General features: G+C 44.8%; 1 protein-coding gene across 2 annotated transcripts in view; it reads left to right on the top strand.

The window, feature by feature from the left end:
* The window catches only part of GNE (glucosamine (UDP-N-acetyl)-2-epimerase/N-acetylmannosamine kinase), a 148292-nt gene that overhangs the window by 105174 nt on the left and 19430 nt on the right, over positions 1 to 23688 (top strand). For both annotated transcript variants that reach the window (XM_069767657.1, XM_069767658.1), the window contains exons 2-9: positions 2164 to 2366; positions 4405 to 4856; positions 5766 to 5918; positions 6033 to 6245; positions 6946 to 7033; positions 7663 to 7873; positions 9498 to 9627; positions 9718 to 9939. In XM_069767657.1, coding sequence (XP_069623758.1) covers positions 2164 to 2366; positions 4405 to 4856; positions 5766 to 5918; positions 6033 to 6245; positions 6946 to 7033; positions 7663 to 7873; positions 9498 to 9627; positions 9718 to 9939 — 1672 coding nt within the window. The remainder of the gene's footprint in view (positions 1 to 2163; positions 2367 to 4404; positions 4857 to 5765; positions 5919 to 6032; positions 6246 to 6945; positions 7034 to 7662; positions 7874 to 9497; positions 9628 to 9717; positions 9940 to 23688) is intronic.

Raw genomic sequence — 23688 nt, 5'->3', positions numbered from 1 at the left:
ACATGCATATTCTAGAATACCCGATGCGTTAGAATCGGGCCACCATCTAGTATATATATGATATATATATTCTCTTTTTATATAATTGCCTTAAAGTGTCTGTCATCCACTTATGGGTATTCCAATATGGCACCCGCTGGTGGTATCAGGCCTTTGCGCAGTACCACCAGCGGGTCATTGCCGGACCTTCCGGGTCGGCGGGGGAGCGGCAGCTGTCCATCATGCTCACCTGCTCCTGGCGCGTCTCAGCTTCTCCAGCGCTGGCAGCTTCTTCCTGTGTTCAGTGGTATGATGTGACCACTGAACATAGGAAGAAGCTCGGCTCCCGGAGACCCTCTGTCAGTGTGAAGCTGCCAGGGACCGCATCGAGAGCAGGTGAGTATAACGGGAGGGTGAGCATTCCGATATTCACCTGTCCCCGTTCCACTGCCGTGCGCCGCTCTGTCCTCCGCGTCCTCTGGCTGTGACGTTCAGGTCAGAGGGCGCGATGACATGTTTAGTGTGCACTCTGCCTGAACAGTCACTGCAGAGGACGCAGAAGACGGAGCGGCGCCCTGCGGAGGAACGAGGACAGGTGAATATCGCAAGTGTCGGGGGCCTGCTCAAGACAAGAGGTGGTATGTCATTTTTTTTCCGCAGCATATGGGGCACATGTTTCTATGGAGCATCTTATGGGGCAATAATCAACCATTATGCAGCATTACATGGGGCACATTTTCAATGCAGCATCTTATGGGGCCATAATCAACCTTTATGCAGCATTTTATGGGGCTTGGGGACAAGAGAATCTCAGTCCTGCAAAGCCTGCCCCCATCGGGACGTCACCACCAGCCTCCATCTAGTGTATGTGTGTGTGTGTGTGTGTGTGTGTGTGTGTGTATATATATATATATATATATATATATATATATATATATATACGTCACCACCAACCTCCATCTAGTGTGTGTGTGTATGTATGTGTATATATATATATATATATATATATATATATATATATATATATATATATATACGTCACCACCAACCTCCATCTAGTGTGTGTGTATATATATATATATATATATACATACGTCACCACCAACCTCCATCTAGTGTGTGTGTATATATATATATATATATATATATATATATATATATATATATATATATATATATATATATATATACACACACTACTAGCAGGGTAATGATGTGAATATATAAAGTGCTATCACTGATTTATGAACTGAGAGTACACGAATGCACGAATAAAAAGAAATCACTGACTTGTGTGGATACAGATATGAGGGAATCGGTGACTTGAGTGTACACTAAAATAAAAGAATCCCTGACTTAAGTGGACACGAAAATAAAGGAATCACTGAGTGGACACAAATGAGGGAATTGGTGACTTGAGTGGACGCGGATATAAATGAATCGCTAGTCGTTATAGAGCGTGCCAGCATGGCGATATTGGTGAGCTCACATGCTCTGTTCTATAATGAAAATCCCTCCGTCTGCTTGCTATTATGTTGTCTACCTCCTCACACCTCATGGTTTCTCTTCTGTGCTGTGAATAATGCGGTCGGTTTGCATCACTACGTCAAATATTTAGCAACAGCTAGAATATAACTTTGATGGAGCCGAGTCAAAACCTTATATAAACATTTAATCTTGGGTGTAGATTCTGAAGAACAAATATTTCTTCTTGGCAGATACTGACATAAGTTCTATGAGTCACACTGGAAACGTTTTTCTGTGGAAATGATGCCCTCGTTTCCTGAACACTTGAGCAATGCACCCTCTGTTGGCAGAAAACGACATACTGGCAGCGTATTGCCTAGTGATGGCTTATAAATACATATATGGGATGGCGGCTGTGTGACTCTTACGCTTATAGCGACTCCCGACAGGACAGAGCTCTATTCATTCTACTCTGGAAATCTGAACATCGAATGTAATGAAGGGTAGAAACCAAAACCTAGTCACAAGGCACGATTATGTGGCTGCAATGGAGAAACTGTCAACTAGTGCTCATGGTTACTATACTACAACTTATCCTGCTACAAGTCAGAAAAATAGAAAAAAAATAGCTAATAAAATACCAAATATGTGTGATGTTGAAATCTATGATCTCCTAAAATGTATTTTTTATCACTTTCTCTTTGCTGTATTTTGTAGGCGCTTTACTTTGAGAACTTATCAAAGCGGAAAGTTGCCATGGAGAAAAACACAAACCAAAGAAAACTCAGAGTATGTGTGGCAACATGCAACCGAGCAGATTACTCCAAGTTGGCTCCCATTATGTTTGGAATCAAAGCAGAATCCGACTACTTTGAGCTTAGTGTAGTGGTGATTGGATCCCATCTGATTGATGACTATGGGTAAGTTGTTTGTGTTGTTTATCTCTATCCTTACTCCTGTGCTAGAAAACACGGTAAAAAATAAAATGGTGGACAAAGTAGTATAGAATATGGTACATGATTAAGACTTAAAGGAGCGCTCCAGCAATTTCCCCCTCCATTAGCCATCATCAATGTGTGCATTAAAAATGTATCGTCTGCTGTCTTCTGCCATATCCTGCGCAACTCCGGTCTTCTGTATTATGTGAGGGCAGTTGTGACCAGCCGGCACACTGTATTCTGGGTGGACCAAAAGTCACTTTCTTATTGGAAGCCTGTGACTTAGAATGAGACTCTCATAGACTTATAAGGTTATGTGCACACGGTCAGTAATTGGCAGCGCTTTGGACAGAGCACATGTCCGCTGCATCCAAATCGCTGCCGGCCATTGAACGCAGGTGATTCTGCATGTGATCACTGAACCGTGCAGAATCTCTGCACCCAATACATTGTACGGGTGATATTTATCTTGCGGAGACTGAGCGTCTCCGCAAGATAAATTGACATGCTGCAGTCTGGAAAGATGTGCCGCATGTCCGTCTCTGCGGGGAAGCCGCCCGTGTACGCATAGTGGAGATGGGATTTCTTGAAATCTCATCCACTATACTGTAACATCTGGACGTTGCGCAAGTACACAGCGTCCAACCCGCAGCAATTACTGACCGTGTTCACCTACCCTAGTAAGAAAAAAGCTAATGGTCTTAAGTGTGAGCCGTCAAGGAAGAACTACAGTCATGTGATACATGAGGACCGGATCAGCGTTGGAAACCGCAGAAATGTAAAGCACCAAATGTAACACATTATTGATGGTTAACAGAGGTATATAAGGAAAAAAAAACTATATTAAAGGGAACCTGTCACCCCGTTTTTTGAGATTGAGCTATAAATACTGTTAAATAGGGCCTGCGCTGTGTGTTCCTATAGTGTATGTAGTGTACCCCGATTCCCCATGTATGCTGAGAAATAACTTACCAAAGTCGCCGTTTTCGCCTGTCAATCAGGCTGGTCAGGTCGGGAGGGCGTGGTGACATCGGTGGTTCTTCCTCAGCTTTACGTTGGTGGCGTAGTGGTGAACAAGCAGCGCGCGATCTGCGCTGTAATCCCTTGCATCGGTGGGGGCGGCCATCTTCCTGGGGCCGCGCGTGCGCAGATCGAGTGCTCTGCTGCACGGGGCTTCAGGAAAATGGCCGCGGGATGCCGCGCGTGCGCATTAGAGATCGCGGCGGCCATTTTCCCAAAGCCGAGATGCAAACTCGGCTTTGGGAAAATGGCCGCCGCGATCTCTAATGCGCACGCGCGGCATCCCGCGGCCATTTTCCTGAAGCCCCGTGCAGCAGAGCACTCGATCTGCGCACGCGCGGCCCCAGGAAGATGGCCGCCCCCACCGACGAAAGGGATGACAGCGCAGATCGCGCGCTGTGTCTTCACCACTACGCCACTACGCCACCAACGTAAAGCTGAGGAAGAACCAGCGATGTCACCACGCCCTCCCGACCTGACCAGCCTGATTGACAGGTGAAAACGGCGACTTTGGTAAGTTATTTCTCAGCATACATAGGGAATCGGGGTACACTACATACACTATAGGAACACACAGCGCAGGCCCTATTTAACAGTATTTATAGCTCAATCTCAAAAAACGGGGTGACAGGTTCCCTTTAAATTATAATAAAAAAAACAATGCATATTGGTCTGAAACATTTTGGAGTTTTTTTTTAGGCAACGTAGTATTTTGTGGGTATGGAATTTTTTTCCATAGCCTTCTCTGCAGGATTTAAAGAACTACAGAAAAAGGATACAAGTTATCAAAAATACTAGTAAAATGAAAAAATAAAAATTGTATAAAAAATGCTTAAAATTTATCGTTGAGAATGTAAAAAAATGTTTTTGTGAGGGAGCCCTTATATAGCTCTATTATTAAAAGTGTATTGATTTGTATTTTGCTTGTAGCCAGTAACATTTCTTTTTCTGCCGGATGTGAAGGTAACTTGGTTTTTGTCCTGTCAACTTCTTTATTTAGTAATACATATCGTATGATTGAACAAGATGACTTTGACATTCAAGCAAGATTACATACAATTGTGAGAGGAGAGGATGAAGCGGCCATGGTGGAATCAGTGGGACTTGCATTAGTAAAATTGCCAGATGTTCTAAACCGGTTAAAACCCGACATCATTATAGTCCATGGAGACAGATTTGATGCATTGGCTTTGGCTACAAGTGCGGCACTAATGAACATAAGAATCCTTCACATAGAAGGAGGGGAAGTGAGTGGAACGATTGATGACTCAATCAGACATGCCATCACTAAACTGTCTCACTACCATGTTTGCTGCACCCGGAGCGCAGAACAGCACCTCATTGCCATGTGTGAGGACCATGACCGCATCCTTCTGGCTGGTTGTCCCTCTTATGACAAGCTGCTAAATCTGAAAAACAAGGACTACATGGGTGTAATCAAATCATGGCTCGGTATGTGCAACAGAGCATGTTTCTTTTTGGATATCTAACTACTTTAATGGGCACCTGGGAAAATGATATTTACTTGCAGGTAAAGAGCATTCCAATACTGCTTGGCTGCCTTAGTGAAAGTTTCGCTACCATGAGAAAATGAACTCCTTTCCCATCGGGAGTTGACGGCTTTGTCACGGGGGGTGTGCACAGAGTGGCTGCAGTCACCACTTACAGCACCGCTCCGTCTGCTGTAAGATTTTGATTGAGGGCTTACTGTGCACAGATGTGCTGCACTGATGACGTGCAGCCTGGCACCAGGGAATGGTGAAAAGGCTGAATTTACATATTGTCAAAAAACAAATTCAGAAAACGGAATTTGTTACATAAGCCATATTCACACATCTGTGTGTCACAGAGTACGGAAGGTACTGACTGGCATGGGTCTCCTTACCCTAACTTGAGAACCTCATAGGCATAGTTGGGGTCAGGAGACCCGTAGCTGGTCCGTGATTCACAGTCCATATTCGGACCATGACACGTGGATGTGTGAATGTGACCTTAGGCTGGACTCGCCGCTTATGCAAGTCTTGACCCAAAGCCAAAAGTGAATCCAAAAGTATAAAGGAAAGACTGACTCTTCTGCCTGTCTGAAATGGATAAGAAAGTCAAAGCAAAATCTGGCTAAAAACGTATATATGATCTCAGAATTGGAACTGTAAATTTGGCTTATATATTCTCCCACACTTCTCACTAAAATAGTATGGTCCCATAACTGAAAAGTATGTAGGACGGCTTTCTTTTGAATGCACAAGGATATGGAAAGGAGCAAGATAAAAGTAGAAAATAATTCTATTCATCAATGTGTGTGTATATAACTTTTACAAGAACATTCGAGAGTACTTTTTTTTTTATGTGTGTTCTTCACAGGTGACGATGTGAAACCTTGGGAATATATTGTAGCTCTGCAGCACCCGGTTACTACAGATATTAAACATTCGGTGAAAATGTATGAGTTCACCTTAGATGCTCTTATTTCATTCAATAAGAAAACCTTGGTTCTATTCCCAAACATCGATGCGGGTAAGTTTGTGGCAAAGGCTTCGTGATCTTTTGGGGTTGTATTGACCTGTTTTCCGAAAATGTTAAGTTCTTCCATGGGTGACATAATGCGTAATGAAATTGTGCTTGTTACAGGAAGCAAAGAAATGGTGCGAGTGATGAGGAAGAAAGGTGTGGAGCACCATCCTAACTTCAGAGCAGTGAAGCATGTCCCATTTGAACAGTTCATCCAGTTAGTTGCGCATGCAGGATGTATGATTGGGAACAGCAGCTGCGGGGTGCGCGAGGCGGGAGCTTTCGGAACACCAGTCATCAATTTGGGAACAAGGCAGACTGGAAGAGAAACTGGTGAGGATATGAGGAATTCCTTTAAAAAGAATTAGAGATTTGCAAAATGTCCACCCCTCTTTGTTTCCTAAAAATCATGGCCTCTTAAGCCTACCACCTACACATTCATATTTTATATATTTTGTGCCAGAGTCTCAAGCCTCTTAAGACTGGCTTATTTGGTATGCTTATGGCTATGAAGTTGCACACTGTGAGATTAATTATTACATTAATTCCACTCTCATTACACACAAAAATGTCAGGAAGTTACACAGTTTTTGATCAAAAACTGTATAAGGCGTCCACCAATGGCAAGGTGACCTCATGGATGGATCCTAACTCTAGTGGCTCACCTTTCTCATGTTCATGCAGGTCTCAAATCAACTTGGAAAGAAAGGGGATCCAGCATAGCACTAATTTAAATCTTTCTGAAAAAAGATAGTGTGCACACCCAGGTGGTTGTCACCTCACCCCCCCCCCCCCCCATGCACAATGAAGAAATAGAGAGCTTAAGGTCAAAGGCTTATCCCCGGTTATGTACAGCGGTGGTTTTACAACTTAATTATGCTGAACCTGGCGGCCCGATTAGCAGCTTACAACCATTTTTTCAGATTACTTCACCTTTCATTGCAGTCCAGGTGGCCGGAGTCATTGGTGCTAGACATGTTCTTCTAAATGCTTCTTACAGATTTTATCACATCCTCTTTAATGTTATTTTCAGGTGAAAATGTGCTTCATGTTCGTGATGCTGACACAGAGAATAAAATAATTCACGCTCTTCAGCTCCAATTTGGAAAACGTTATCCATGGTAAGTGTGATACCACCCTGTATGAAGTATAGTATATATTCGAGTGACCTGTAATAAAACTTATTGAATTATGGCCTAGATAAAAAGGCAAACCCAAACCAGATGCCTTTCATATTTCTATCTTGCTAGAATGAAGCCTGCCCCGACACGCGTTTCGCCACTCTGCCCCGACATGCGTTTTGCCACTCTGCCCCGACACACGTTTCGCCACTCTGCCCCGATACGCGTTTTGCCACGTTCTAGTACAGCAGTACTATAGCACTATTTTCTTCTTACACCAAATCAATGTCAAAATAATCATTTTTGAACAGTGAAAATTTCAATTTGAACATTCAAAGCAAAGACTTTCCAGAAGTCCTATGTAACATTAAAGAATGCAATACAGTATATAGAATCTGAAGACTACACTCTGCCCCTAAACTCTCATTGTACCTATGTTAATATTGTTTTTTTTTTTGTTTATGGCTGTGATTATGTCCATATTAATATGGGATATCAAGCATATTACTATTTGTCCTCTCCTGCTGCTTATGACAGCAATTCTCACTGTTGTACTTATACTGTCACCTTTTGTGTGTTAACAAAGTTTTGCCACAGAAAACTATTTCTTTTTTTTCCCTCCTTTACAGCTCAAAAATATACGGAGATGGCAATTCTGTTCCAAGAATTGTAAAGTTTCTCAAATCAATCAGCTTGTCAGAACCTCTTCAGAAAAAGTTTTGCTTTCCTCCAGTTAAAGAAAGTATCTCTCAAGATATTGACCACATTTTGGAAACGCTGAGTGCTTTGGCTGTTGATCTAGGAGGAACAAATCTTAGGATAGCGATTGTCAGCATGAAGGTACATAATTGTCATGAAAGTATGGATCCATGTATATCATGCACAGTAGCACTCCAAATGTCCAGGTGGGGACAGTCTGAGATCATTATACTCCAAGAATGTTTCCATTTATAGATAAATCTACAGGTAGTACGCATGTCTTCAGAGATGGGGTTAGGATCCTACACAGGGCACAATGAGTCTATAATATAGAAACAATGCTATTTTTATATAGCGCTAACATATTCTGCAGCGCTTTACAGACATTATCGCTGTCCCCAATGGGGCTCACAATCTAAATTCCCTATCAGTATGTCTTTGGAATGTGGGAGGAAACCGGAGTGCCCGCAGGAAACCCACGTAAACACGGAGAGAACATATAAACTCTTTGCAGATGTTGTCCTTGGTGGGATTTGAACCCAGGACTCCAGCGCTGCAAGGTTGCTGTGCTATCCACTGAGCCTCCATGCTGCCCACTGAACACTTTCTTGATACCGCTTGCATCAGAGCGTGCAATGATTTTTGTCAAGGAACCTTTTGTGTAAAATCGGAAGCCTGTGGATGTAAATTATGGGCCTATATAATTCTTTAGACTGCTTACACTGGTGTCATCCCAGAATTTAACAAGAGTTTGTCACGTGTCACTCCCCCCAGTTGTGAACATAATTTTTGTAGACAAATATCAAAAGACTGACCATCACTTCCAAGCAAAAATCAGATGTGTACAGGTGCTTACTAAGAGTAGCCATCTCCTTGTATAACCAACAAATAAAGTAGCACTCTGTAGCACTATAGTATACAAACATAAAATATGACATTTGAATTGCATTACTGCTCTAGGTAATAAGTAGAATTGAGACTACTTGGTGCATAAATTGGCCAATTCATGTGTACCCGGCAACCATGATAAGGCGATTCTCGTTGCTGGGAACCTATCTAATGTGAATTCTCTCTTAGGCTGAAGTTTACATTTATATGGGAAAGTAGGATCCTCCTGCAATTAAAAATGCCTAAGACTGATGGGTGGAGTGCTCTGTCAGAGATTCCCACAGGCAGGTTGCCAGCACCGAGAATCGCCTTATCATAGCTACCAGGTGCACATGAATTGGCCAATTTATGCACAAAGTATTCTCAATTTTACATATTTTCTGGTGCAGTAATGCAATTCATGTTATAGCGCTAGAGTGCAACTTTAGTTGTTGTTCATAATTTTTGTAGAGTTAGTTTTTATTAGTTTTGGCTTGAAAGTAGATGGATCACCTGTTTTAATTCTTAGAAGACCTACAAAAGTGGCCATTTGATAAATGTAATGATATGCTAGAGGGAGAATTTGCTACTTCAAAATCAGCAAGCTCGATGAATTTGCATCAGTGAGATGGCATTTCAGAAAATACGAGGAAAAAAGTATCTGTGAACCGCAATATGGATTTTCTGTTGAAAACGATAGGCAGCGTATATAAAGGGGATTTTGATGCAGATCAGCTTCAAAATGCATGTGAAAAATCAGTTCATGAATATACGCAAACTACTTCCCTTCTCTTGTCATGTTTCGTGTCTGTTTCATGTCTTTTAGTTTTAGGTTTATTGGTTTATTTTATTTTTTTAAGAAAAACATTCATACCTGATCAACTTTTTTTCACCTTAGGGGGAAATCATAAAGAAGTATGCCCAACCCAATCCTAAAACTTATGAGGATAGAATTGAGTTGATTCTGAAGATGTGCGTGGAAGCTGCATCGGAAGCGGTCAGTCTGAACTGCAGGATACTTGGTGTGGGTATGTATTTCCCAGATAGATACATAACATTGTCTGAATATATTAATGATAACCTGAATAATATAACAAGTACTTTATCATCACCCTTAGGAATCTCCACTGGCGGACGTGTAAACCCACATGACGGTGTGGTGCTTCATTCTACAAAGTTGATTCAAGAGTGGAGCTCGGTTGACCTGCGAACTCCTCTGTCGGACACCCTTCACCTGCCAGTATGGGTGGATAACGATGGAAATTGTGCCGCACTAGCTGAGAGGAAGTTTGGTCAAGGCAAAGGAGTAGAAGATTTTGTTACAGTTATAACTGGCACAGGTATGCATCATAGAACTCCAAAAAAAAAAAAAGTAATATGTTGACAAAAAAATTTGTGCAGACACAACTTTTTTGTCCAGCTAGAATTTTTTTTTTATTTCATCTGCATCCTTTTTTTTTTTTTTTACATTGAAGTCTATGGAAAACTGATCTGTTAAAAAGTCAATAGTTTTGTTCCGTTTGAAACTGATTTTGTGAGCAAGAAACTGAAATAAAAACAGTTGTCTATTTGACGGATCAGTTTTCCATGGACTTCAATGTTAAAAAAACGGATCCATATTAAAGCAGTTACTAAGACGTACCGGACCATAAGACGCACCCTAAATTTTAGGGTGGAAAATAGCAGAATATTTTTTTTATAAGATGGGGTCCGTCTTATTGTCCGAATTTAAGGTATCTTACCGGAGTGCCTGCCGTGATACAGCGGGGTCACAGGAGGCATGGTCCCTTCCTCAGGAAGCTGGCGGCAGCAGAAGTAGGGCAATGCTACAGTCCCGGGGTGCGATGCTGCGGGTCCATTGTCGGCATTGAGGCAGGGTATGGAGCAGGGTCCCTTCCTCAAAATGCCGGATGCAGAAATGTGGCGAGGCCGCGGCCCAGTGTCCACAGTGAGTAGAACAGAGTGCATCACCGGTTTATCGGCAGCCATCTTCCTGAGGCTGCATGTGCTCAGATTGAGATCTCGGTGACCCTCGGCTTCAGGAAAATGGCCGCCGAGATCTCAGTCTGCACACGCGCCACCTCCAGCTGCCCACAGTTTCAGGAAGATGGCTGCGGGGAAACCAGTGCTGCACTCCGCACTGCCTACTGTCAACACTGAGCCTTAGCATCGCCACACCTCTGCCGCCCCCGGTAAGCCTGCGTTCGGACTAAGACGCACCCCCCGTTTTCCTCCCAAATTTTTTGGGGAAATAGTGAAATATGTATAGGTACATGTGTGACTAGCAATAATTTAACATCTGTCCGGAGACTGCAGGTCTCACAGGGGGTCACAGTATATGCTATCTTGAGAAAGCAGTCTACTGTCTCCAATCTCGCCAGGAGGCCTTGCTGGGAACCAGGAAAGGGAAACATTTCACACCTTCTAGCTCTTTTGAAGAGAGATGTCAATTACAGCCTGACACTATCTATCTATGAGAAACTTTAGGCGAAGAGTGTTCAGAGGAAAATAATATATTCATTGGGGGAACGGCCAAGGTCCAATCAAAAACAAGCAATTATAATATTGACCTGAGAGGCTGTTCTAGAAATCTGACCTCCAAGTTAACTCTATAAAATAGGCTTGTACGCATACAAAGTTGTTCACAGATTGAGGGCAGCCAAGCTGATTCATTCCATATTCGACTACAAAGTTAGGTATTTCTGTAAGCTTTCTCCTGTTTATTTTTATAACTGTTTTGCATATTTGTAAGTCTTTTTATTACCCTATTTTTATACCTTTTTCTTATTGTAAGCACTGTACCTTTTGGTATTAAAGCATAAAACTTCAAAAAGTTGAACCTTGCATGTTCTAAAGAATCCATAGCCTTAAACTGTGTGAGCCTTATGATTGGCAGACAGTAGTAGTAATATTTCCGGGACTCATTGCCCATGTGTTCGGTGAGTGGTGACAGCGTGTATGAGCGGGTGTGTGGCGTGGGTCAGTGACTGATAATTACTGGACATGTAAGCCTAATTTGGGACACCCGACTAAGGCTATCGCCTTTCTGTTGGATAGATGATAACTTGTTGTTCCGTGGCAGACTGCTGGGATACTTGCTGATTTACATAAAGGGTCAGTGAAGCATGCTTGCTCTATCCATACTCTATAGAAATCCTGGAGATGGCAGAATGCTCTACTTTGCTATCTCGTAGTCTCCTAGAAAATGAATAGAGCGTTGGTGCGCAGGCTTGACAGCTGCTTCATTTAGATGCTGCTTTGCAGAGCCAAGGTTTCATGGTCATGGGTGGTCTAGCAATCTGCCTCACACTGATCAGCAAGTTATCAAACTATCCTATAGTGGAGGGATACCTTAGCAATGCTTATAGAGTGTCCATCAAAAATAAGCAAATATTGTAATATATCTTCTAAGAGAAATTTGCTTCTTTCTTCTCAACTGATCTTTCCCTCTCAATTCATGGATAAAATCTGTATTCAGTTAAGACAAACTTTCACATTGAGATAGGAGTTGACAGTTGATGCCGATAAGTTCCTATGAGAAGCAGGGAGAAGCTTTAGGAAGACAGACATTCTGCTGTAATCTACCTGAACCGACCGTTACAACTGTCCATAAACCTTTGTATGTACCAACTGCCCTCTCATCTCAGTATTGTGAAAGTCTGCATTCACCGCAGACAGATTTTAAAGAGAGTCTTTCACCAGACTTTAGCTGTGTAATCTGTGAGTTGCATAATGTAGGAGCAGAATACCTGATTCCAGCAGTATGCCACTTTCTGCGCTAACTGCTATAGTTTTGATAAAATCATTTATATCAACAGGAGATTACCACTACTGGACTAGTAAAGCTGCTACCATGTAGTCCTCTATATTCATGAACTCTGTATAACCCAGAGCCCACCACAGACTTTCTGCCTATGCACAGTTTACACAGAAAGCTGCCAATCAGTGGTGTTAGTGGGGTATACAGAGCTCAGCATTTAGAGAACTGCTAGATCTGCAGCAGATAAAATAGTGACTTTATGAAAATTGCATCAAGCAGCCCAGTAGGTGATATATCACTGGAATCTGGGCCTCTGCCCCTACATCATGCTGCTCTCAGATGGAGTAGCAAAACCCTGGTGACAGATGCCCTTTAATTGTGAATTGATAATTTTGAAAATGAAAGATCAGTCCAGTAGGAGAAAGAAGATTTCTCTGAGATACCGTATATTACAAAGTTAGTTATTTTCACATATGTTATTGATTTATGAAATAAGAATGAAAGTGATGTTCACTCTTTTAAAGAGTTTGTAAGTTTGGACCCTGTGCCTGTATTCTGTAGGGACACCACCCTTCCCTCTACTATAGTCTCTGGACTGTGGACTATTCTGTAGTGCTAATCTCCCGCAGTGCTGTAAAAAGTGATTGAACCTTTCCACATCTAGAAACTGAGGGAAGAGCAGGTAGGAGGAGACTCGAGGCCAGAATTTCACAAGGTCCGGACAGCACTTTACTCGGCTGCGTAGTTGTAACGGTTACCGCCATCTGAGCTCCCCGGATGTCCTTCTCCGATAGCCGGAGCCTGGCGGCATTCTTCCAGAACAGCCAATATAACATCCTGTAGTTAAAACCTTTTACGAGATATGTAAAGCATACAGTTTACTAAGCCACTCGCCTTTTATGTAGACCTAGAATGCCGTAAAATGTCATTGAAGAGCTTTCATGTCTGAATGTTTTGGGGGGTTTTTTCCCCATTTTTCCCCTCCCTTTTTTTCTAACAACTTTTTTTCAATTTCCAACCACTTGATTTGTTGTTTTTTTGTTGTTGTTTTTTTGTGATGCAAGGTGTAGTTTTGAATGACACCATTAATTTTTCCATGTGATGTACTAGAAAAAAAAGTCCTAGTGCAATGAATTGATAAAAATAACCCTGTTCTGCTATGGGTTCTTGGGTTTTGTTCTTACAGTGCGTGTTTTGTGTAAAAAATAAATAAATAAATAGTAATAATAATCAGGCATCCAGTGCTGCAGAGTTTGTAAGCCAAAGCTCCAACTCCTCAATTTCCCCTGACTCCGCCCCACAGCACTGGTCACTACTGAGCATGTACATACCCCAACCCCAGAGCACTGGTCACTACTGAGCATGTACATACCCCAACCCCAGAGCACTGGTCACTACTGAGCATGTACATACCCCAACCCCACAGCACTGCCTCCTTACTGAGCATGTACATGCTCACGACCCCACAGCACTGCCTCACTACTAAGCATGTACATAACCCGACCCCACAGCACTGGTCACTATTAATCATGTAAATACCCCAACCCCAGAGCACTGGTCACTACTGAGCATGTACATACCCCAACCCCACAGCACTGCCTCCTTACTGAGCATGTACATGCTCACGACCCCACAGCACTGCCTCACTACTAAGCATGTACATAACCCGACCCCACAGCACTGGTCACTATTAATCATGTAAATACCCCAACCCCAGAGCACTGGTCACTACTGAGCATGTACATACCCCAACCCCACAGCACTGCCTCCTTACTGAGCATGTACATGCTCACGACCCCACAGCACTGCCTCACTACTAAGCATGTACATAACCCGACCCCACAGCACTGGTCACGATTAATCATGTAAATACCCCAACCCCAGAGCACTGGTCACTACTGAGCATGTACATACCCCGACCCCACAGCACTGCCTCCCTACTGAGCATGTACATACCCCGACCCCACAGCACTGCCTCACTACTGACCATGTACATAACCCGACCCCACAGCACTGGTCACTATTAATCATGTAAATACCCCGACCCCACAGCACTGGTCACTACTGAGCATGTACATACCCCAACCCCACAGCACTGGTCACTATTGATCATGTACATACCCCGACCCCACAGCACTGGTCACTACTGACCATGTACATAACCCGACCCCACAGCACTGGTCACTATTGATCATGTACATACCCCGACCCCACAGCACTGGTCACTACTGAGCCTGTACATACCCTGACCCCACAGCACTGCGTCACTACTGAGCATGTACATACCCTAACCCCACAGCACTGGTCACTACTGAGCATGTACATACCCTGACCCCACAGCACTGGTCACTACTGAGCCTGTACATACCCCGACCCACAGCACTGCCTCACTACTGAGCATGTACATACCCCGACCCACAGCACTGCCTCACTACTGAGCATGTACATACCCCGACCCCACAGCACTGCCTCACTACTGAGCATGTACATACCCCGACCCCACAGCACTGCCTTACTACTGAGCATGTACATACCCTGACCCCACAGCACTGCCTCACTACTGAGCATGTACATACCCATGACCCCACAGTACTGCCTCACTACTGAGCATGTACATACCCTGACCCCACAGCACTGCCTCACTACTGAGCATGTACATACCCCGACCCCACAGCACTGCCTCACTACTAAGCATGTACATAACCCGATCCCACAGCACTGGTCACTATTAATCATGTAAATACCCCAACCCCAGAGCACTGGTCACTACTGAGCATGTACATACCCCAACCCCACAGCACTGCCTCACTACTGACCATGTACATACCCCGACCCCACAGCACTGCCTCACTACTGAACCCGTACATACCCTGACCCCACAGCACTGCCTAACTTCTGAGCATGTACATACCCTGAAACCCCCCCCCCCCCCAGCACTGCCTCACTACTGAGCCAGTACATACACAGACCCCACAGCACTGCCTCACTACTGAGCATGTACATACCCCGACCCCACAGCACTGGTCACTACTGACCATGTACATAACCCGACCCCACAGCACTGGTCACTATTGATCATGTACATACCCCGACCCCACAGCACTGGTCACTACTGAGCCTGTACATACCCTGACCCCACAGCACTGCGTCACTACTGAGCATGTACATACCCTAACCCCACAGCACTGGTCACTACTGAGCATGTACATACCCTGACCCCACAGCACTGGTCACTACTGAGCCTGTACATACCCCGACCCACAGCACTGCCTCACTACTGAGCATCTACATACCCCGACCCCACAGCACTGCCTCACTACTGAGCATGTACATACCCCGACCCCACAGCACTGCCTTACTACTGAGCATGTACATACCCTGACCCCACAGCACTGCCTCACTACTGAGCATGTACATACCCTGACCCCACAGCACTGCCTCACTACTGAGCATGTACATACCCTAACCCCACAGCACTGGTCACTACTGAGCATGTACATACCCTGACCCCACAGCACTGGTCACTACTGAGCCTGTACATACCCCGACCCACAGCACTGCCTCACTACTGAGCATCTACATACCCCGACCCCACAGCACTGCCTCACTACTGAGCATGTACATACCCCGACCCCACAGCACTGCCTTACTACTGAGCATGTACATACCCTGACCCCACAGCACTGCCTCACTACTGAGCATGTACATACCCTGACCCCACAGCACTGCCTCACTACTGAGCATGTACATACCCTGACCCCACAGCACTGCCTCACTACTGAGCATGTACATACCCCGACCCCACAGCACTGCCTCACTACTAAGCATGTACATAACCCGACCCCACAGCACTGGTCACTATTAATCATGTAAATACCCCAACCCCAGAGCACTGGTCACTACTGAGCATGTACATACCCCAACCCCACAGCACTGCCTCACTACTGAGCATGTAGATACCCTGACCCCACAGCACTGCCTCACTACTGAGCATGTACATACCCCGACCCCACAGCACTGCCTCACTACTGAGCCTGTACATACCCTGACCCCACAGCACTGCCTCACTACTGAGCCTGTGCATATACCGACCCCACAGCACTGCCTAACTTCTGAGCATGTACATACCCTGAACCCCCCCCCCAGCACTGCCTCACTACTGAGCCAGTACATACACAGACCCCACAGCACTGCCTCACTACTGAGCATGTACATACCCCGACCCCACAGCACTGCCTCACTACTGAACATGTGCATACCCCAACCCCACAGCACTGCTTCACTACTGAGCATGTACATACCCTGACCCCACAGCACTGCCTCACTACTGAGCCTGTACATACCCTGACCCCACAGCACTGCCTCACTACTGAGCATGTACATACCCCGACCCCACAGCACTGCCTCACTACTGAGCCTGTACATACACCGACCCCACAGCACTGCCTCACTACTGAGCATGTACATACCCCGACCCCACAGCACTGCCTCACTACTGAGCATGTATATACCCTGACCCCACAGCACTGCCTCACTACTGAGCCTGTACATACCCCGACCCCACAGCACTGCCTCACTACTGAGCCTGTACATGCCCCGACCCCACAGCACTGCCTCACTACTGAGCATGTACATACCCTGACCCCACAGCACTGCCTCACTACTGAACCTGTACATACCCCGACCCCACAGCACTGCCTCACTACTGAGCATGTACATACCCCGACCCCACAGCACTGGTCACTACTGAGCATGTACATACCCCGACCCCACAGCACTGCCTCACTACTGAACCTGTACATACCCCGACCCCACAGCACTCCCTCACTACTGAGCCTGTACATACCCTGACCCCACAGCACTGCCTCACTACTGAACCTGTACATACCCCGACCCCACAGCACTGCCTCACTACTGAGCCTGTACATACCCCGACCCCACAGCACTGCCTCACTACTGAGCATGTACATACCCTGACCCCACAGCACTGCCTCACTACTGAACCTGTACATACCCCGACCCCACAGCACTGCCTCACTACTGAGCCTGTACATACCCCGACCCCACAGCACTGCCTCACTACTGAGCCTGTACATGCCCCGACCCCACAGCACTGCCTCACTACTGAGCATGCACATACCCCGACCCCACAGCACTGCCTCACTACTGAACCTGTACATACCCCGAACCCACAGCACTGCCTCACTACTGAGCATGTACATACCCCGACCCCACAGCACTGCCTCACTACTGAGCCTGTACATGCCCCGACCCCACAGCACTGCCTCACTACTGAGCATGTACATGCCCCGACCCCACAGCACTGCCTCACTACTGAGCCTGTACATACCCCGACCCCACAGCACTGCCTCACTACTGAGCCTGTACATGCCCCGACCCCACAGCACTGCCTCACTACTGAGCATGTACATGCCCTGACCCCACAGCACTAGTCACTACTGAGCATGTACATACCCCGACCCCACAGCACTGGTCACTACTGAGCATGTACATACCCCGACCCCACAGCACTGGTCACTACTGAGCATGTACATACCCCGACCCCACAGCACTGGTCACTACTGAGCATGTACATACCCCGACCCCACAGCACTGGTCACTACTGAGCATGTACATACACCGACCCCACAGCACTGCCTCACTACTGAGCATGTACATACCCCGACCCCACAGCACTCCCTCACTACTGAGCATGTACATACCCCGACCCCACAGCACTGCCTCACTACTGAGCATGTACATACACCGACCCCACAGCACTGCCTCTTTACTGAGCATGTACATACACCGACCCCACAGCACTGCCTCAGTACTGATCCTGTACATACCCCGACCCCACAGCACTGCCTCTTTACTGAGCATGTACATACACCGACCCCACAGCACTGCCTCAGTACTGAACCTGTACATAAAGTGCAGCACAGATTCATCTCCTCTAAACGCCGAGACCAGGAACAGAACTGACATGTATAGGACATTTCATAGCTCTCCCAAATTCTTTTGAAAACATTTACAGCACATACTGCACTGTACTACTGTACCCAATGTATTATATATTTTATGAGTCCGAGTCAGTCCATTTTATACCATCTCAACCAAAATGGACACAGACTCCATGACTCCGACTTCACAGCCCTACATGCAGCATCGCTCTCCAGGTTAAGTGGATTACAGAAAATTAAACTGTATATTTTATTTTTTTTTGGTTGGGGGGGGGGGGGGTTGTTTGTTTGTTTGCTTTATGTAGTAAAAACATTTCAGGCTCGCAGATTTATTTTGGCTGTTTCTGAGACCCATAATGTTTCATTTTTCAGTCAATGGAGCTTGGTTTTTTGTTTAGCAAACTAACAGTTTTATGATTTTGGCATACATAAGATACTTTGATCAATTCTTATTGCATTATTTGATGGAATTGTATGGCCATGTTAAATATACCATATTTTTGGGATTATAAGATACATTTCTTTTCCCCAAGATTTGGGAGGAAAATGAGTGTGTTTTATAATCCAAAGGCAGCTCACTGGGATGGGTGGCTGCTGCGGTGGAGCATTGTCACATGAGGCAGGATCGCTGCTTCATGGGGCCGGCGGTAGGAGTTGGGCGATGCTGCGAGGCCCAGGCTGGATCCTGGCGCTGCAAGGCTGCGTGCCCTGGGCTCTCATAAGGTGTCGATGCTGAGCGGAGTCCTTTTTCCCATTGATTTCCTTTCTGTGGGCTTCGGGAAAATGGCTGCCAGAGGCGGCACATGTGCAAATGGAGGACTCGAAGCCCACAGCATAGCCCCATTCCTGCTACCGCCTACCTCATGTGACCCTGCTCCACCAACCCCCCCCCCCCCCAGTTAGCTACCATAAAATGGGACTATAAGGCTAAGTGCGCACGTTGAGTATTTGCTTGCAAAAATGCCTGCAAGGTTTCTGCATCTCTTGGTAGGAAAAATGTTGCCAAAAAAGTGCTTTTATGTACAGCAATTAATGCTTTTTTGAGCTACAAAAAGATATTAAAAAAAGAAAAGTTTTGTGATGTAATTTCTTGGTTCATCACCACCTTTTTCATGCTGATGCAGTAGTAGAGCTTGGTGTCAACAGCTGTCATTGACACCTAGCTGTAAGCTTAGTAATGGAAAGGAGTCTGCTGACACCCTCCTTACTAAGCTGATAAGTCAACACTAACACACACATTGTCACCAGCCTATGTAGGAGTGTTAACAGAACAAGAAATTACTTGGGCTCCCGCATAATTTTAATAACCAGCAGAGGGAAGGCTGAGGGCTGATAATATACTGGGAAGGAGCCAATAGCTATAAAGGTTCCCATGCTATTAATATCAGCTCACTGTTTGCTTAGCCTTTACTGGCTAGTTTACAAAAGGACCCCAGAAAAAAATTGACATAGAGTCCCTCATATAACCAGCAAAGGCTAGGCACACAGCTGCAGGCTGATATTAATAACCTAGTAAGGGGCCATAGATATTGGTCCCTCCCAGACTAAAAACATCAGCTCTCTATATAATGCGCCAATTTCAGCACTTAGCCTCACTCTTCTCACTTGCGGTGGCAAGTGGGGTTCATATTTGTGGGGTTGATGTCACCTTTGTATTGTCAGGTGACATAAAGCCCACAGGTTAGTAATGGAGAGGCATGTATAAACCATCCATCCATTAGTAACCCCTTAGTGATATTGTATAAAAACAGACACCCAGAATAAAGTCCTTTATTTGAAATAATGACACAGACTCCTTTAATAATCTTAATTAAACCATACTCACCGAACGCCTAAACCACCGACGCCAACATCTCTTGCAACAAAAATAAAATAATAAACCACAATATTCCTCACCTGTCCACAGAGAAGAAAATCCATAATGTCCCACGACGATCCTGATCACTTTGAGAGCAGTCACGTCAATGATGTGACTGCTCTCAAAGACAGCCGGCAATACACTGACGGGAGGTAATCTCTCCCGCAGTGTATCACTGTGCTGCCATGAGAGAGTTCACCGGAGTTCATCAGCTCCGGTAATCTCCCTTAGGCCATGTTCACACTTTGCGGCGTCCCTCTGCGGGTTCTCCCGCAGCGGATTTGATAAATCTGCAGGGCAAAACCACTGCGGTTCTCCCTGCAGATTTATCGCGGTTTGTTCCGCGGTTTCCGCCTATACTATTGATGCTGCATATGCAGCATCAATAGTAATGTTAAAAATAATAAAAATTGGTTATAGTCACCCTCTGATGTCCGGATCTCCTCAGCGCTACACCCGGCGGTCCGGTTTCAAAGATGCTATGCGAGAAGGACCCTTCGTGACGTCACGGTCATGTGACCGCGACGTCACCGCAGGTCCTGTTCGCACAGCAACTCTGACCGGACGGCCACGTGCAGCGCTGAGAGGTGAGTATAACATGATTTTTTATTTCTTTTTTTACCCCAAATATGGTTCACAGGGCCTGGAGGAGAGTCTCCTCTCCTCCACCCCGGGTAGGAACCGCACATTAGCCGCTTACTTCCCGCAACGTGGGCACAGCCCCATGCGGGAAGTAAGCGGTTCAATGCATTCCTATGGGTGCAGAATCGCAGCGATTCTGCACAAAGAAGTGACATGCTGCGGGTTTTAAACCGCTGCGTTTCTGCACGGTTTTTCCCGCAGCATGTGCACAGCAGTTTGCAGTTTCCATAGGGTTTACATGTAAATGGAAACGCTATGGAAACTGCTGCGGACCCGCAGCATCAAAATTGCGGCGGTTCCGCGGTAAAAAACGCAAAGTGTGAACCCAGCCTAACGGCACCGTTGCGTAGGAAAGTTCTCACGCAGCGTGCCGCAAGTGAGAGCACCGGGGCTGATGAACTCCGGTGAACTTTCACGGCAGCACAGTGATGCACAGTGGGAGAGATTCCCTCCTTTCAGTGTATCGCCAGGTAGAGCGGTCACATCTCATGATGTGACTGTTCTTACACGTGAGATCGCCATGGGACACGGATTATGTGGACTACGGTGGAAAGGTGAGTACATGTTGTTTTTTTACATTACTAGCTGATGAGCCCGGCGTTGCCTGGGCATAGTAAATATCTGTGGTTAGTTATAGCACCCCTCACTTCTCTCATTTTCCCATCATGCCTCTCATTTTCCCCCTCACATCTCTCATTTTCCCCCTCACTCCTCTTATTTTCCTCCTCATTCCCCCCTAACACTTTGTCATTTCCACCCCACATCTGTCATTTTCCAATCACTCCACTATTTTCCCTCACTCCTCTCATTTTGCACTCACACCTTTTCATTTTCACCTCACACCTCTCATTTTCACCTCACGCCTCTCATTTTCCCCTCAGCATATACATGTTTGTCATCTCCCTTATATATAGTATACACCTGTATGTCATCTCCTGTATATAGTGTATACCTGTATGTCATCTCCTCCTGTACATAGAATATACCTGTATGTCATCTCCCCTGTATATAGTGTATACCTGCTGTATGTCATCTCCTTCTGTATATTGTATATACCAGGGTGGATTTGATTTAAATCTAACTGATTTAAATCACGATTTAAATCACTAGTCAGTAAGGCTTGATTTAAATCAATGATTTAAATCAAAGTTTCTACCTAAACTAGTTCTTGCTACTTTAACATGCAAGTAGATGAAGATTTTTAGAATCACTTTTTATATTACTTTTTTCTCCCCAGTTTAATGGGTTAATCATTCATATTTCGACACCACTGTTCTGTTGTACTTAGGAAGGAGAAAAATAATCCTGACCTTAATAACAATTTAAATAGATTTATTCAACTGAAAAAATAACAACATTACAGCATAAGTTATTTGCTTAAACAAACATCCATGTTTGTTAACTAATTTGGCTAAACAAAATATATATATATTTTAAGAAACTTAGACTGTCAGCCCAGCCGACACATGAAAAACTTAAATACTACTGTCCCTGCTGTCCTCTGTAGCTCACTTGTCGTCATCTTCATCATCATCTTCTTCTTTGTTCCTATTCATAATCTGGAAAAGAAAAACAAGCTTTCCTGCTTTATTGGGTCCCAACCGATTTCTCAATTTAGAATGAATGAGTCCAAAGGAAGAGAATATTCTTTCAACGCCTGCAGAAGAAGCTACTGCTGTTAAAAGTGAAATCATTACTTGAACAGTCTCTAAATCCAAGCGCTTAAGTGACTTCCACCAGTTTACTGGTGTGACCTTCCTTAAAATATCTTCAGCAAACATATATTTCTTGAATGGTTCCCCCTTAGCTCTGAAGTTTATTATAGTTGGCATTAAAGATGGATGATTGCTGGATACCCATGTCATAGCTAACTCCTCTTCCTCAGCACTTAGGTTTTGACCCTGATATTGGATATTGACAATATTTGCCAAAAAATGAGCTGGAGTCAGTGCTTGTCCCATTCGTTTGTTTACTGCTTGTAATTTAATTCTGTCCATGTGTAGTTCTGTTTTTAAGTGTTCACTCAGTTCCTTCCAAATTTCAACAGCATCCGCAATAAAACAGCTATTTTTCTGTATTTTGTTTAAAGCTTGAGAGATGGGTTTCAGGAAGCTCAGCATATGTTCAACATTTCTCTTAAGCCCAATGTTGAGGATTTTGGCCGTGACAGTGCCATCTATTTTATGTCGATTTTCTTCACAAAGTGTCATCAGAATAGGCCAGTTTTTGATATACTGCTCAAAACAGTCCACCACAGAGTTCCATCTAACATCTTGTGGGAGCGTTAGCTTGGTTCCACCCATCCTTTTCAGAGCTGCTGCAGCAAAATGATTATTACGGAAGTATTTAGCAATTTCAACAACATTAGCCTTTATTTCTGGAACACTTAAGTCTTTGGCTAAGAGGTGCAGCAAATGAGCACTGCAACCATATGTTATTAGCAGCTTTGTATTCCCTCCCTGCTCTTCTAAATCTCTTCTCATCTTGGATACGTTTGCAGCATTGTCAGTGACCAAACTGCATACTAGACATTTGAATTTTTGTTCACATGTCGTTATAGCTTTTACTGCCACTTCTTGTAAGTATTCTGCTGTGTGTGCATTTCCTGACGTATCAGTTGTTTGTGCAAGGAAGACTTTACCTTCTTCTGTTGTTATACAAGCACATACAATAGGATCATTGTGGACATTACTCCACCCATCAATACTTAGGTTAACAATTTTACCCTCCAGAGCTGTTGCACATTGCTCCATTTCTCTGTCATACACTTGATCCAGCAGTTTCCCTGCAACATCAGCTCTGCTGGGTGGGACTGTATCCTGGTCTCAGTGACTGAACCATATTAATGAAATGTGGGTTCTCAGTC

This window comes from Ranitomeya imitator, chromosome 1 (genome assembly GCF_032444005.1).
Source record: "Ranitomeya imitator isolate aRanImi1 chromosome 1, aRanImi1.pri, whole genome shotgun sequence".
NCBI classification, from domain to species: domain Eukaryota; kingdom Metazoa; phylum Chordata; class Amphibia; order Anura; family Dendrobatidae; genus Ranitomeya; species Ranitomeya imitator.
This window is presented reverse-complemented; position numbering and strand designations above follow the sequence as displayed.